This window comes from Papio anubis, chromosome 7, assembly GCF_008728515.1.
Source record: "Papio anubis isolate 15944 chromosome 7, Panubis1.0, whole genome shotgun sequence".
NCBI lineage: Eukaryota > Metazoa > Chordata > Mammalia > Primates > Cercopithecidae > Papio > Papio anubis.
In genome coordinates this window covers 160,279,343-160,290,545 of record NC_044982.1, presented here as the reverse complement: position 1 = coordinate 160,290,545, position 11,203 = coordinate 160,279,343, and the positions used below count along the sequence as shown (strand labels likewise).

General features: G+C 57.6%; 1 protein-coding gene, 5 non-coding genes and 1 pseudogene across 19 annotated transcripts in view; all 7 read left to right on the top strand.

Moving 5' to 3' along the window:
- Nucleotides 1-9,931, top strand: part of LOC103885667 — a 94,117-nt gene extending 84,186 nt beyond the window's left edge. Inside the window, exons 7-9 of one of the 14 annotated variants that reach the window (XR_004185240.1) lie at nucleotides 5,113-5,413; nucleotides 5,796-5,840; nucleotides 7,138-7,170. Coding sequence is in view for 6 of the 14 variants with exons in the window: in XM_031668946.1 (XP_031524806.1) it covers nucleotides 226-270; nucleotides 1,574-1,749 (221 nt within the window). In the remaining 8 variants the exon portion in view is untranslated. Of the gene's footprint in view, nucleotides 1-225; nucleotides 271-1,423; nucleotides 2,071-2,099; nucleotides 2,117-3,001; nucleotides 3,035-3,435; nucleotides 3,570-5,112; nucleotides 5,414-5,795; nucleotides 5,841-6,992; nucleotides 7,007-7,137; nucleotides 7,171-7,650; nucleotides 7,701-9,200 lie in introns of those variants that run through there. The other 13 variants (XR_004185241.1, XR_004185282.1, XR_004185281.1 and 10 more) reach the window with 13 other exon arrangements.
- Nucleotides 1,774-1,855, top strand: LOC116276092. The gene has a single exon (XR_004185537.1). It is a non-coding gene; the product is annotated as a small nucleolar RNA SNORD115 (small nucleolar RNA).
- On the top strand, nucleotides 3,621-3,703 carry LOC116276120. The gene has a single exon (XR_004185564.1). It is a non-coding gene; the product is annotated as a small nucleolar RNA SNORD115 (small nucleolar RNA).
- Nucleotides 5,470-5,551, top strand: LOC116276077. The gene has a single exon (XR_004185522.1). It is a non-coding gene; the product is annotated as a small nucleolar RNA SNORD115 (small nucleolar RNA).
- On the top strand, nucleotides 7,323-7,398 carry LOC116276123 (annotated as a pseudogene).
- Nucleotides 8,870-8,951, top strand: LOC116276076. Its single transcript, XR_004185521.1, has one exon. It is a non-coding gene; the product is annotated as a small nucleolar RNA SNORD115 (small nucleolar RNA).
- A 618-nt stretch (nucleotides 9,932-10,549) lies between the features above and the next one.
- On the top strand, nucleotides 10,550-10,631 carry LOC116276069. Its single transcript, XR_004185515.1, has one exon. It is a non-coding gene; the product is annotated as a small nucleolar RNA SNORD115 (small nucleolar RNA).
- The last annotated feature ends 572 nt before the right edge of the window (nucleotides 10,632-11,203 follow it).

The following is an 11,203-nucleotide window of genomic DNA, read 5'->3' as shown; positions in this document are numbered from 1 at the left end:
CTGTTGTATGGTTCGTTTGTTGCATGTGCTGGCGTCTGCTTATCAAACAGCTCATGATGGGGGTTCCAAGTCAGAGAGGTTCCTGAAGGCCTAACCCTGTCTGTGCTCTTCCTTGAGGCAACCCAGGCTACCTCTGCAGACTTGGTGTTGGTGCTGCAGTTCCCTGGGGCCAGGGAACATTGGTGGCTCCTTCCTGAGCCCCCATTCCTCCCTTGTGTCTTTCAGTGAGCTTTTCCTCCCAGGCGGGCCCCCTGGCATTGACTGGCATAGGTGAGTGAATCCTGCTGGGGTCATGGGCCATTAGCCAGGCCGTGTGGGTTCACCGAGGTTCAGCCTTTGAGCCAGAAGGGTTTTCTCAGGCAGCCGACCTGAATTCCCACCTGGAGAGATGGGTTCTCCAGAGGGTGGCTTTTTTGGGAATTAGACCCAAGGAGGATACCCGAAGCCCTCTTGGCTGTGTGTGATTGTCCAGGCAGGAAAAGGGTTCTGTCAGCCCCAGGCAAGGCAGCTTCTAGCTGAGACTCGGTGCTTGGGTCAGTTCTCAAGGACTGCCTGAACACGAGGGGGTCCAGAGGGGCTCTGGGTGCCACAGGGGTCGCATGGGAGCTCTCAGTCCCCAGAGTGTGGTGTGTGAATGGACCGTTAGGGTTGGGTCTTGGGCATAAAAGGGTCGTGCCCCACCCATTTCCTGGAATGTAACCGTCCCTATTGAGCCATGGGCCATCCCAGTGTGTCTCCTGGAGCCTGGTGGGAGGCGGCGTTGTTTTCCTGGGGTTGGGTCAAGGCGGAGCTCTGGCCCGTATGTAGTTGTGCTGCAGGTCAGCCCTGGGACTTGTGGGCTTTGGGTTAAGGGGCAGCCCACATCCTGCTGTGGATCACCCTATCTCTGACATCAAGTGTCAGGAAGGGTGGCCCCCTGAGATGGGAAAGTCAGCTGTTGAGGGACCTGTTCCGGGATTTTGTTGCTCAGGCTGCTTGGAATCCATTGTGTCACCTCCAGGGTGGTGGAATTTTGGGCCCAAGCAATGGAGAGGGCACCACATGACTCCCGATTGTTCAAGTGTGGCTGACTCTGTGTGTGGGAGACATGCAGAGTATGGATGGTGACCCACCAAAGAAAGCATGTGGCTCAGGCTGTGATTTCCAGTGCTTCATTGGAAAGGGTGCCTGTACGCATGCCCCCCATGCCCACGGGTAGACTATGTGACTGCCAGGTCTGCAGTGGTGCATGGCATCTGGGCCAGCCTTCTTGGTTGGCCATGACCTGGCTAATGGCCCTGGCCCGTGCCCAGTGATCCCAGGGATGCCCTGGGGTCATGCAGCAGAGCCCTCTTGGACAGTGGAGGTGCTCTCAAAGCCTGCAGTATGGCACAGCCTGGGCGTTTAGCCTGAGCCCAGTGACCTACCTGCCCTGTCCTTCCAGGGTTCGGTGGCACACAGGGCCAAGGGTGTCTGTGTCAGTGACAAGCACGTGGATCTCATCACATGCATCCATGGAGGATGAGCAAGTATGAGCTGCCATGACCTACCTCCTTCCCCTCATGGAGGTCATTTTGGACACAGGTCTCTCCAGCTCTCTCCCAGGTGGTGAGACCGGAGGAAGACTTGCTTTGGGTCTGCTGTTCCTGGGCCAGTGGCCATCAGCCTGTTGCCCAGCCCCATGATATGCTGAAGCTCAGGCCCTTCCTGGTGCCCTGGTCTACTGCACCGAGCTGTGGTGAGCACATCTGGGTCCCGCTGGATGCATAGGTGAGGTGGTTGGTCCCCTGAGTTGGGTCGATGATGAGAACCTTACATTGTCCTGAAGAGAGGTGATGACTTAAAAATCATGCTCAATAGGATTACGCTGAGGCCCAGCCTAGGTGAGAATTTTGGCAGAGAACGCTGGGATCCCGAGATCCCCAGCAGGGTTACTATATTTTGGGATGTAGAACTTAAGGCCCTGAAGGTCATCTCAGGGGTGCCCAGCCCTGTCTCTGTGCCCCTCTGGGAGGCAGCCCAGGCTCCCTGTGTGCGTTGGTGTCTGGGCTCTGGGTCCCCAGGGATGGGGCATATTGGCTACTCCTTCCTGAGCCCGTGTTCTCCCCCTTGTCTTTCAGTGAGCTCTTCTGCCCAGGTTGGCCCCTGGCCTGACGTGGCATAGGTGAGTGTATCCTGTTGGGGTCATGGGTCATGAAATAGGCAGCGTGGGGCCATTGAGGGTCAGCCTTCAGGCCACTAGGGTTTTCTCCGGGTGCCACTGGGGAGGGAACATTTCTCCAGTAGGGTCGCTTCCTTTGGAATCTGACCCTAGGAGTACTCATTTCCTGAAACCCTGCAGAGGTGATGGTGGTCCAGGCAGAAAGGGTTCCTTCAGCCCAACATAGAGCAGCTCCCAGCTAAAACTTGGTGGGCAGATCAGGCTGGAGGACTGCCCAGGCCACATAAGGAGGGCAACAGGGGCTCTGGGGCAGCCTGGGGGTTACACTGGAGTTCTCCCTGCCTGGACAGTGAGTGGGTGATTGGGCCCACGCAAACAGGCCCTGGAGATTCAGGACTGCCCCCATCCATGACCCTGAATGGGACCGACCCTGTTGAGTAATGGGCCATGTTAGTAGTACCTCCTTTGAGCCTGGTAAGGGGGGAGGCACTGTTCAATGCAGTTGTGTCAAGGCTGAGCTCTGGCTACGGTGCCTGGTGGTGCTACTGAGCAACCCTGGAGGTTGTGGTCTTTGGGCCGGGGGCAGCTCACATCCGCTGGGGTCACCCTTCTTTGAGATTCAGTGGCAGGGTGTCCTCCTGAGGTGGGAATCCTGCTGTGTCCAGGGACCTGTTCTGGGAATTGCTCCACAGGCTACTTCTGAGCCACGGGATCACCTCAGGGGTGGAAGGGTCTTGATCCCAGGAGGGAGAGGACACCATGTGGTTTCTGATTAGCCCAGTGTGACCTGGCTCTGTGTGTGGGAGGTGTAGGGCAGGATGAGACCAGCCACCAGAAGCGGTGACCCTAGGGCCTCCGGAGGATTTCTGGTGTGTGCTTGGAGAGGGCACCAGGGTGAGTACCCACCATGCCCAGGGCAGGCTCTGTGACTGCCAGGTCTGCATTGGCTCCTGGTGTCAGTGCCAGACTCCTTGGTTGGCCCCGAGCAGGTTGGTGGCCCCGATCCATGCCCTATGGTCCCAGCCCGGCCCTACGGTTGTTCGGAGGAAACGGTCAGAGCAGTGGAGGTGCTCTTGGGGCCCGCAGTAAAGCACAGCCCAGGCATCTTGCCCCAGCACAGTGACCTACATTCCCTGTCTTTCCAGGGCTTGGTGGTCGGGAGGGCCAATGTTACCCTGTGTCCGTGATGGGTCAATATTCTACATGGATTCCATCACATGGGCATCCCCTACCCAACTACCCACACTGATATGCGAGGCCCTGGGTGGACATGTGTCCTTCAGCTGTCACCCCAGATGATAAGCCTGGAAGAAGACTTCTGTTGGGCCTCAACAGGCCTCAGGCCAGTGTCCGTCAGCCTGGTGTTCATCCTCTGGTGTGTTGAAGCTCAGACCCTCACTGGCATCTTGGTCTCCTGCACTGAGCTGTGGTGAGCACATCCAGGTTCAGCTGGATGTCGTGGGAGAGGCTTGCCTTGATTGGGTCAATAGTGAGAACTTATATTGTCCTGCAGAAGAGAGGTAGTGACTTAAAATCATGCTCAATAGGATTACGCTGAGGCCCAACCTAGGTGAGAATGTTGGAAGAGGACACTGGGATCCGGAGATCTCCAACAGGTCCACTGTATTTTTGGCTGGAGACCTGGAGGTCCTGAAGGGCATCTGGAAGGAGGCCTAACCCTGTCTCTGTGCTCTTCCTTGAGGCAACCCAGGCTACCTCTGCAGGCTTGGTGTTGGTGCTGCAGTTCCCTGGGGCCAGGGAACATTGGTGGCTTCCTGAGCCCCCATTCCTCCCTTGTCTTTCAGTGAGCTTTTCCTCCCGAAGTCCCTGGCATTGACTGGCATAGGTGGTGATCCTGCTGGGGTCATGGGCCATTAGCCAGGCAGGTGTGGGAGTAGCCGAGGGTTCAGCCTTTACAGGCCAGAAAGGGTTTTTCTCAGGCAGCAGGCACAATTCCCACCCTAGAGATGGGTTCCTGCTCCAGGAGGAGGTGGCTTTGATGTAAGGAGGATACCCGAAGCCCTGCGGGGGTGACGGTTGTCCAGGCAGGAAAGGGTTCTGTCAGCCCCAGGCAAGGCAGCTTCTAGCTGAGACCGGTGCTTGGGTCAGTTCTCAAGGACTGCCTGAACCGCGAGGGGTCAGAGGGGCTCTGGGTGCCACGGGGGTCGCATGGGAGCTCTCAGTCCCCGGAGTGTGGTGTAGGAATGGACCCTTAGGGTTGGGTCTTGGGCATAAAAGGGTCGTGCCCCACCCATTGCCTGGAATGTGACCATCCCTATTGAGCCATGGACCATCCCAGTGTGTCTCCTGGAGCCTGGTAGGAGGTGGCATTGTTTTCCTGGGGTTGGGTCAAGGCAGAGCTCTGGCCCGTATGTGGTTGTGCTGTAGGTCAGCCCTGGGACTTGTGGGCTTTGGGTCAAGGGGCAGCCCGCATGGCACTGGGGATCACCCTATCTCTGACATCAAGTGTCAGGAAGGGTGGCTTCCTGAGAAGGGACGGCCCACTGTCGAGGGACATGTTCCAGGATTTTGTTGCTCAGGCTGCTTGAAATCCATTGTGTCACCTCCAGGGTGGTAGAGTTTTGGGCCCAAGCAATGGAGAGGGCACCATGTGGCTCCCGATTGTTCAAGTATGGCTGACTCTGTGTGTGGGAGACATGTGGAGTATGGGTGGTGACCCACCAAATTTGCATGTGGCTCAGGCTGTGATTTCCAGTGCGTGCTTGGAGAGGCCACCTGTACACATGCCCCCCCTGCCCAGGCTATGCGACTGCCAGGCATGGCATCTGGGCCAGCCTTCTTGGTTGGCCATGACCTGGCGAATGGCCCTGGCCTGTGCCCAGTGGTCCCAGGGAAGCCCTGGGGTCATGCAACAGTCGTCTTGGGCAGTGGAGGTGCTCTCAAAGCCTGCAGTATGGCAAAGCCTGGGCGTTTTGCCTGAGCCCAGTGACCTACCTGCCCTGTCCTTCCAGGATTCATTGGCAAGCAGGCCCAAGGGTGCCCCGTGCCAGTGACAAGTCCGTATTTCACATGGATTTCATCACATGTTCCTTGGAGGATGAGCAGGTGTGAGCTGGCATGCCCTACCTACTTCCCAACGTGGAGATCATTTTGGACACATGTCCTCCAGCTCTCTCCCAGGTGGTGAGACCAGAGGAAGAGTTGCGTTGGGCCTCCTGTTGCTGGGCCAGTGGTCATCAGCCTGTTGCCCAGCCCCTGATAAGCTGAAGCTCAGGCCCTTCCTGGTGCTCTGGTCTCCTGCACTGAGCTGTGGTGAGCACATCTGGGTCCCGCTGGATACATGCATGAGGTTGTTGGTCCCCTGAGTTGGGTCGATGATGAGAACCTTATATTGTCCTGAAGAGAGGTGATGACTTAAAAATCATGCTCAATAGGATTACGCTGAGGCCCAGCCCAGACGAGAATTTTGAAAGAGGACGCTGGGATCGCAAGATTTCCAGCAGCACCACTGTATTTTGGGCTGGAGAACTTGAGGCCCTGAAGGGCATCTCAGGGTGCCCAGCCCTGTCTCTGTGACCCTGTGTGAGGCAACCCAGGCTCCCTCTGTGGGCTTGGTGTCTGGGCTCTGGTTCCCCAGGGATGGGGCATGTTGGCGGCTACTTCCTGACCCTGTGTTCTCCCCCATGTCTTTCAGTGAGCTCTTCTGCCCAGGTGGGACCCATGGCCTTAAGCGGCATAGGTGAGTGTATCCTGTTAGGATCATGAGCCATGAATGAGGAAGCTTGGGGCCATTGACAGTCAGCCTTCGGACCACTAGGATTTTCTCAGGGTGCCGCTGGGGACTAAGCGTTTCTTCAATAGGGTTGCTTCCTTGGGAATCTGACCCTAGGAGCACGCAATTCCTGAAGCCCTGCAGAGGTGATGGTGGTCTAGGCAGAAAAGGTTCCTTCAACCCAACATAGAGCAGCTCCCAGCTGAAACTTGGTGGGCAGGTCAGGGCTCAAGGACTGCCCAGGCCACATGAAAGGGGCAATTGCAGCTCTGGGGCAGCCTGGGGGTCACGCTGGAGTTCTCCTTCCCTGGACCGTGGTGGTTGATTGAGCCCACGCAGACAGGCCCTGGAGATTCATCACTGCACCCCATCCATGGGCCTGATCAGACCGACCCTACTGAGTGATGGGCCATCTTAGTGGTACCTCCTTGAGCCTGGTAGGGGGAGGCACTGTTTCAATGCAGTTGGATCAAGGCTGAGCTCTGGCTGGTGCCTGGTGGTGCTGCAGGCAGCCCTGGGGATTGTGGTCTTTGGGCCAAGGGGGCAGCTTACATCCCGCTGGTGTTTCCCCTTCCTTGAGATTCAGTGGCGAGAAGGGTGTCCTCCTGAGGTGGGAAGTCCTGCTGTACAGGGGCCTGTTCTGGGAATTTGCCCCACAGGCTACTTCTGAGCCACGGGGTCACCTCTAGGGTGGCAGGGTCTTGATCCCAAGGAAAGGAGAGGACACCACGTGGTTTCTGATTGGCCCAGTGTGGCCTGGCTCTGTGTGTGGGAGGTGTAGGGCAAGATGAAGACCCACCAGAGAAAACACGTGGCCCCAGAGGTCCCCAGGCTTTGATTTCTGGTGTGTGCTCGGAGAGGGCACCAGGAAGGGCACCCACCATGCCCAAAGCAGGCTCTGTGACTGCCAGGTCTGCATTGACTCCTGGTGTTAGGGCCAGACTCATTGGTAGGCCATGAGCAGGTTGGTTTCCCTGACCCGTGCCCCAGGGTCCCAGTGCGGCCCTGGGGTTGTTTGGAGGAGCCAGCCCGAGCAGTAGAGGTGCTCTTAGGGCCTGCAGTGGGGCACAGCCCAGGCATCTTGCCCCAGCCCAGTGACCCACCTCTGTGTCTTTCCAGGATTTGGTGGCCGGCCACCAGGCCCTCAAGCTTCCATGATGGGTCAGTGTCTGCATGGATTCCATCACATGGGCATCCCCTACCCACCTTCCTCACACTGATATGTGAGTCTTTGGTGGACACATGTCCTTCCTGTCACCCCCAGATGGTAAACCTGGAGGAAGAGTTGTGTTGGGCCCCACAGGCCCCAGGCCAGTGTCCTCTCAGCCCGGTGCCTTCATCCCCTAGTGCTGGAAGCTCAGATCCTCCCTGGCACCCTGGTCTCCTGCTGAGCTGTGGTGAGCACATCCAGGTTCCGCTGGATGCATGCATGGGGAGGGGCTTTCCTCAAGGTCAATGATGAGAACCTTATATTGTCTGAAGAGAGGTGATGACTTAAAATCATGCTCACAGGATTAATGGGCCTGGAGGCCCAACCTAGGTGAGAATGTTAGAAGAGGACACTGGGATCCCGAGATCTCCAACAGGTCCTCCAGGCTGGGGTCCTGGAGGTCCTGAAGGGCATCTGGAAGGAGGCCCAACCCCTGGTTCCCCTGTGTTTCTTCCCCTGAGGCAACCCAGGCTACCTCTGCAGGCTTGTGTTGGTGTTGCTGCCCCTGGGGCCAGGGAACATTGGTGGCTCCTTCCTGATCCCCCATTCCTCCCTTGTGTCTTTCAGTGAGCTTTTCCTCCCAGGCGGGCCCCCTGGCATTGACTGGCATAGTTGAGTGAATCCTGCTGGGGTCATAGGCCATTAGCCAGGCTGTGTAGGCTAGCCGAGGTTCAGCCTTGGAGCCAGAAGGGTTTTCTCAGGCAGCCGACGACTCCCACCCCGGAAGGCTCCTCCAGAGGGTGGCTTTTTTGGGAATTAGACCCAAGGAGGATACCTGAAGCCCTGCGGGGGTGACGGTGGTCCAGGCAGGAAAAGGTTCTGTCAGCCCCAGGCAAGGCAGCTCCTAGCTGAGACTCAGTGCTCAGGTCAGTTCTCAAGGACTGCCTGAACACGAGGGGGTCCAGAGGGGCTCTGGGTGCCACGGGGGTCACATGGGAGCTCCCAGTCCCCGGAGTGTGGTGTAGGAATGGACCCTTAGGGTTGGGTCTTGGACATAAAATGGTCATGCCCCACCCATTGCCTGGAATGTGACCATTCTTATTGAGCAATGTACCATCCCAGTAGGTCTCCTGGAGCCTGGTGGGAGGTGATGTTGTTTTCCTGCGGTTGGGTCAAGGCCTCTGCCTTGCCTGTACCTGGTTGTGCGACAGGTCAGCCCTGGGATTCGTCGCCTTGGTCCACAGGGCAGCCCACATCCTGCTGGGGATCACCCTATCTCTGACATCAAGTGTCAGGAAGGGTGGCCCTTGAGAAGGGATGGCCTGCTGTCGAGGGACCTGTTCTGGGATTTTGTTGCCAGGCTGCTTGGAATCCATTGTGTCACCTCCTGGTGGAGTTTTGGGCCCAAGCAATGGTGAGGGTACCGTGTGGCTCCCAGTTGTTCAAGTGTGGCTGGCTCTGTGTGTGGGAGATACGCGGAATACGAGTGGTGACCCACCAAAGAAAGCATGTGAGTCAGGTTGTGATTTCCAGTGTGTGCTTGGAGAGGGCACCTGTGTGCAAACGTGTTCATGGAGGACGAGCAAGCATCAGTTAGCATGCCCTACCTCCTTCCCCACATGGAGGTCATTTTGGACAGATGTCCTCCACCTCTCTCCCTGATGGTGAGACAGGAGAAAGACCTGTGTTGGGCCTGTTCCTGGGGCTGTGGCCATCAGCCCAGTGCCCAGCTCCTGATGCACTGAGGCTCAGGCCCTTCCTGGCGCCCTGGTCTCCTGCACTGAGTTGTGGTGAGCACATCTGGGTTCTGCTGGAATCATATGCGAGGTTGTTGGTGCCCCGGGTTGGGTCGATGATGAGAACCTTATATTGTCCTGAAGAGAGGTGATGACTTAAAAATCATGCTCAATAGGATTACGCTGAGGCCCAGCCTAGGTGAGAATTTTGGAAGAGAATGCTGGGATACCAAGATCCCTGGCAGGGCTACTAGTCACTGTATTTTGTGCTGAAGAACTTGAGGCCCTCAAGGGCATCTCAAGGGGACCCAGCCATGTCTCTGTGGCCCTCCATGAGGCAGCCCAGGCTCACTCTGTCGGCTTGGTATCCGGGCTGTGTTTCCCCAGGGATGGGGCATGTTGGTGGCTCCTTCCTGAGCCTGTGTTCTCCCCCTGTCTTTCATGAGCTCTTCTGCCCAGGTGGGGCCCATGGCCTTAAGCGGCATAGGTGAGTGTATCCTGTTGGGGTCATAGGCCATGAATGAGGCAGCGTTGGGCCATTGAGGGTCAGCCTTTAGGCAACTAGGGTTTTCTCAGGGTGCCAACCTATTTCCCACTGGGGAGGAACATTTCTCCAGTAGCGTTGCTTCCCTAGGGATCTGACCCTAGGAGCACGCATTTCCTGAAGCCCTGCAGGGTGATGGAGGTCCAGGCAGGAAAGGGTTCCTTCAGCCCAACATAGAGCTGCTCCCAGCTGAAATTCTGTGGGCTAGTCAGGCCTTGAGGACTGCCCAGGCACATCATGGGGGACACAGAAGCTCTGGGGCTCCCTGGGGGTCACACTAGAGTTCTCCCTCCCTGAAGAGTGGTCGGTGATTGGGCCCACACAGTCAGGCAGTGGAGATTCAAGGAGTGCACCCCACCCATGGCCCTGAATGGGACCGACCCTGTTGAGTAATCACCATCTTAGTGGCACCTCCTTGAGCCTGTTGGTGGGGGTGCTGTTTCAGTGAGGTTGAGTCAAAGCTGAGCTCTCCTGGTGCCTGGCGGTGCTGCAGGCCGGCCCTTCTTTGGGCCATGGGGGCAACTCGTGTCCCACTGGGGTCATCCTTTCCTTTAGGTCCAGGGGTGGGAAGGGTGGCCTCCTGCGGTGGGAAGGCCGGCTGTTCAGGGACCTGTCCTGGAAATTTGCCACACAGGCTGCTTCTGAGTCGTAGGGTCACCTCCAGGGTGGTGGGGTCTTGAGCCCAAGAAAAGGAGAGGACATCATGTGATTCCTGATTGGCCAAGACTCCTTGGTTGGCCAGGAGCAGGTTGGTTGCCCTGGCCTATGCCCCATGGTCCTGGTGTGGCCCTGGGGTTGTTCTGGGGAGCCAGCCCGGGCAGTGGAGGTGCTCTCAGGGCCTGCAGTAGGGTGCAGCCCAGACATCTTGCCCCAGCACAGTGACCCACTTGCTCTGTCTTTCTAGGGTTTGGTGGTCGGGAGGGCCAATGGTGCTCTGTGTCCATGTTGGGTCGGTGTTCTGCATGGATCCCCATCGCATGGGTATCCCCTACCCACCCTCCCTGCACTGATATGTGAGGCCCTGGTTAGACACATGTCCTCCTCCTGTCCCTCCAGATGGTGAGCCTGGAGGAAGGCTTGTGTTGAGTCCCCACAGGCCCCAGGCCAGTGTCTGTCAACCTGGTGCTCATCCCCTGGTGTGCTGAAACTCGGACCCTCCCTGGCACCCTGGTCTCCTGCACTGAGCTGTGGTGAGCACATCCAGGTTCTGCTGGAGGCATGCTTGGTGTGGGGGTTGCCCTTGGTTGGGTCAATGATGAGAACCTTATATTGTCCTGAAGAGAGGTGATGACTTAAAAATCATGCTCAATAGGATTACGCTGAGGCCCAGCCTAGGTGAGAATCTTGGAAGAGGACGCTGGGATTCCTGGAATGACTGCTGTAGTTTGGGCTGGAGACCTGCAGGCCCTGAAGGCCATCAGGAATGTCCAACCCTGTCTCTGTGCTCCTCTGTGAGGCAGCCCAGGCTCCCTGAGGGGGCTTGGTGTCGGGGCTCCTCTTCCTCAGGGGTGGGGCTGGTTGGTGGCTCCTTCCTGAGCCCCCATTTTCCCCTTGTGTCTTTCAGTGAGCTCCTCCACCCAGCGGGCCCCTTGGCATTGACTGGCATAGGTGAGTGGATCCTGCTGGTGTCATGGGTCATGAGCTGGGCCATGTGGGGTCACCAAGGGTCAGCCTTTGGGATAAGAGGGTTTCCTCAGGGAACCAACCTGAATTCCCATCAGAGAGGCATGAGTTCTCCAGGAGGGCTGCTTTTTTGGGAACTGGACCCAAGGAGGATACCTTTCCTGAGCTCTATAGGAGGGACGGCGGTCCAGGCAGGAAAGTGTTCCTTCAGCCCCACCCATGGCAGCACTCGGTTGAGACTCAGTGCTCAAGTCAGGCCTGAAGGGAGTTAGAGGGG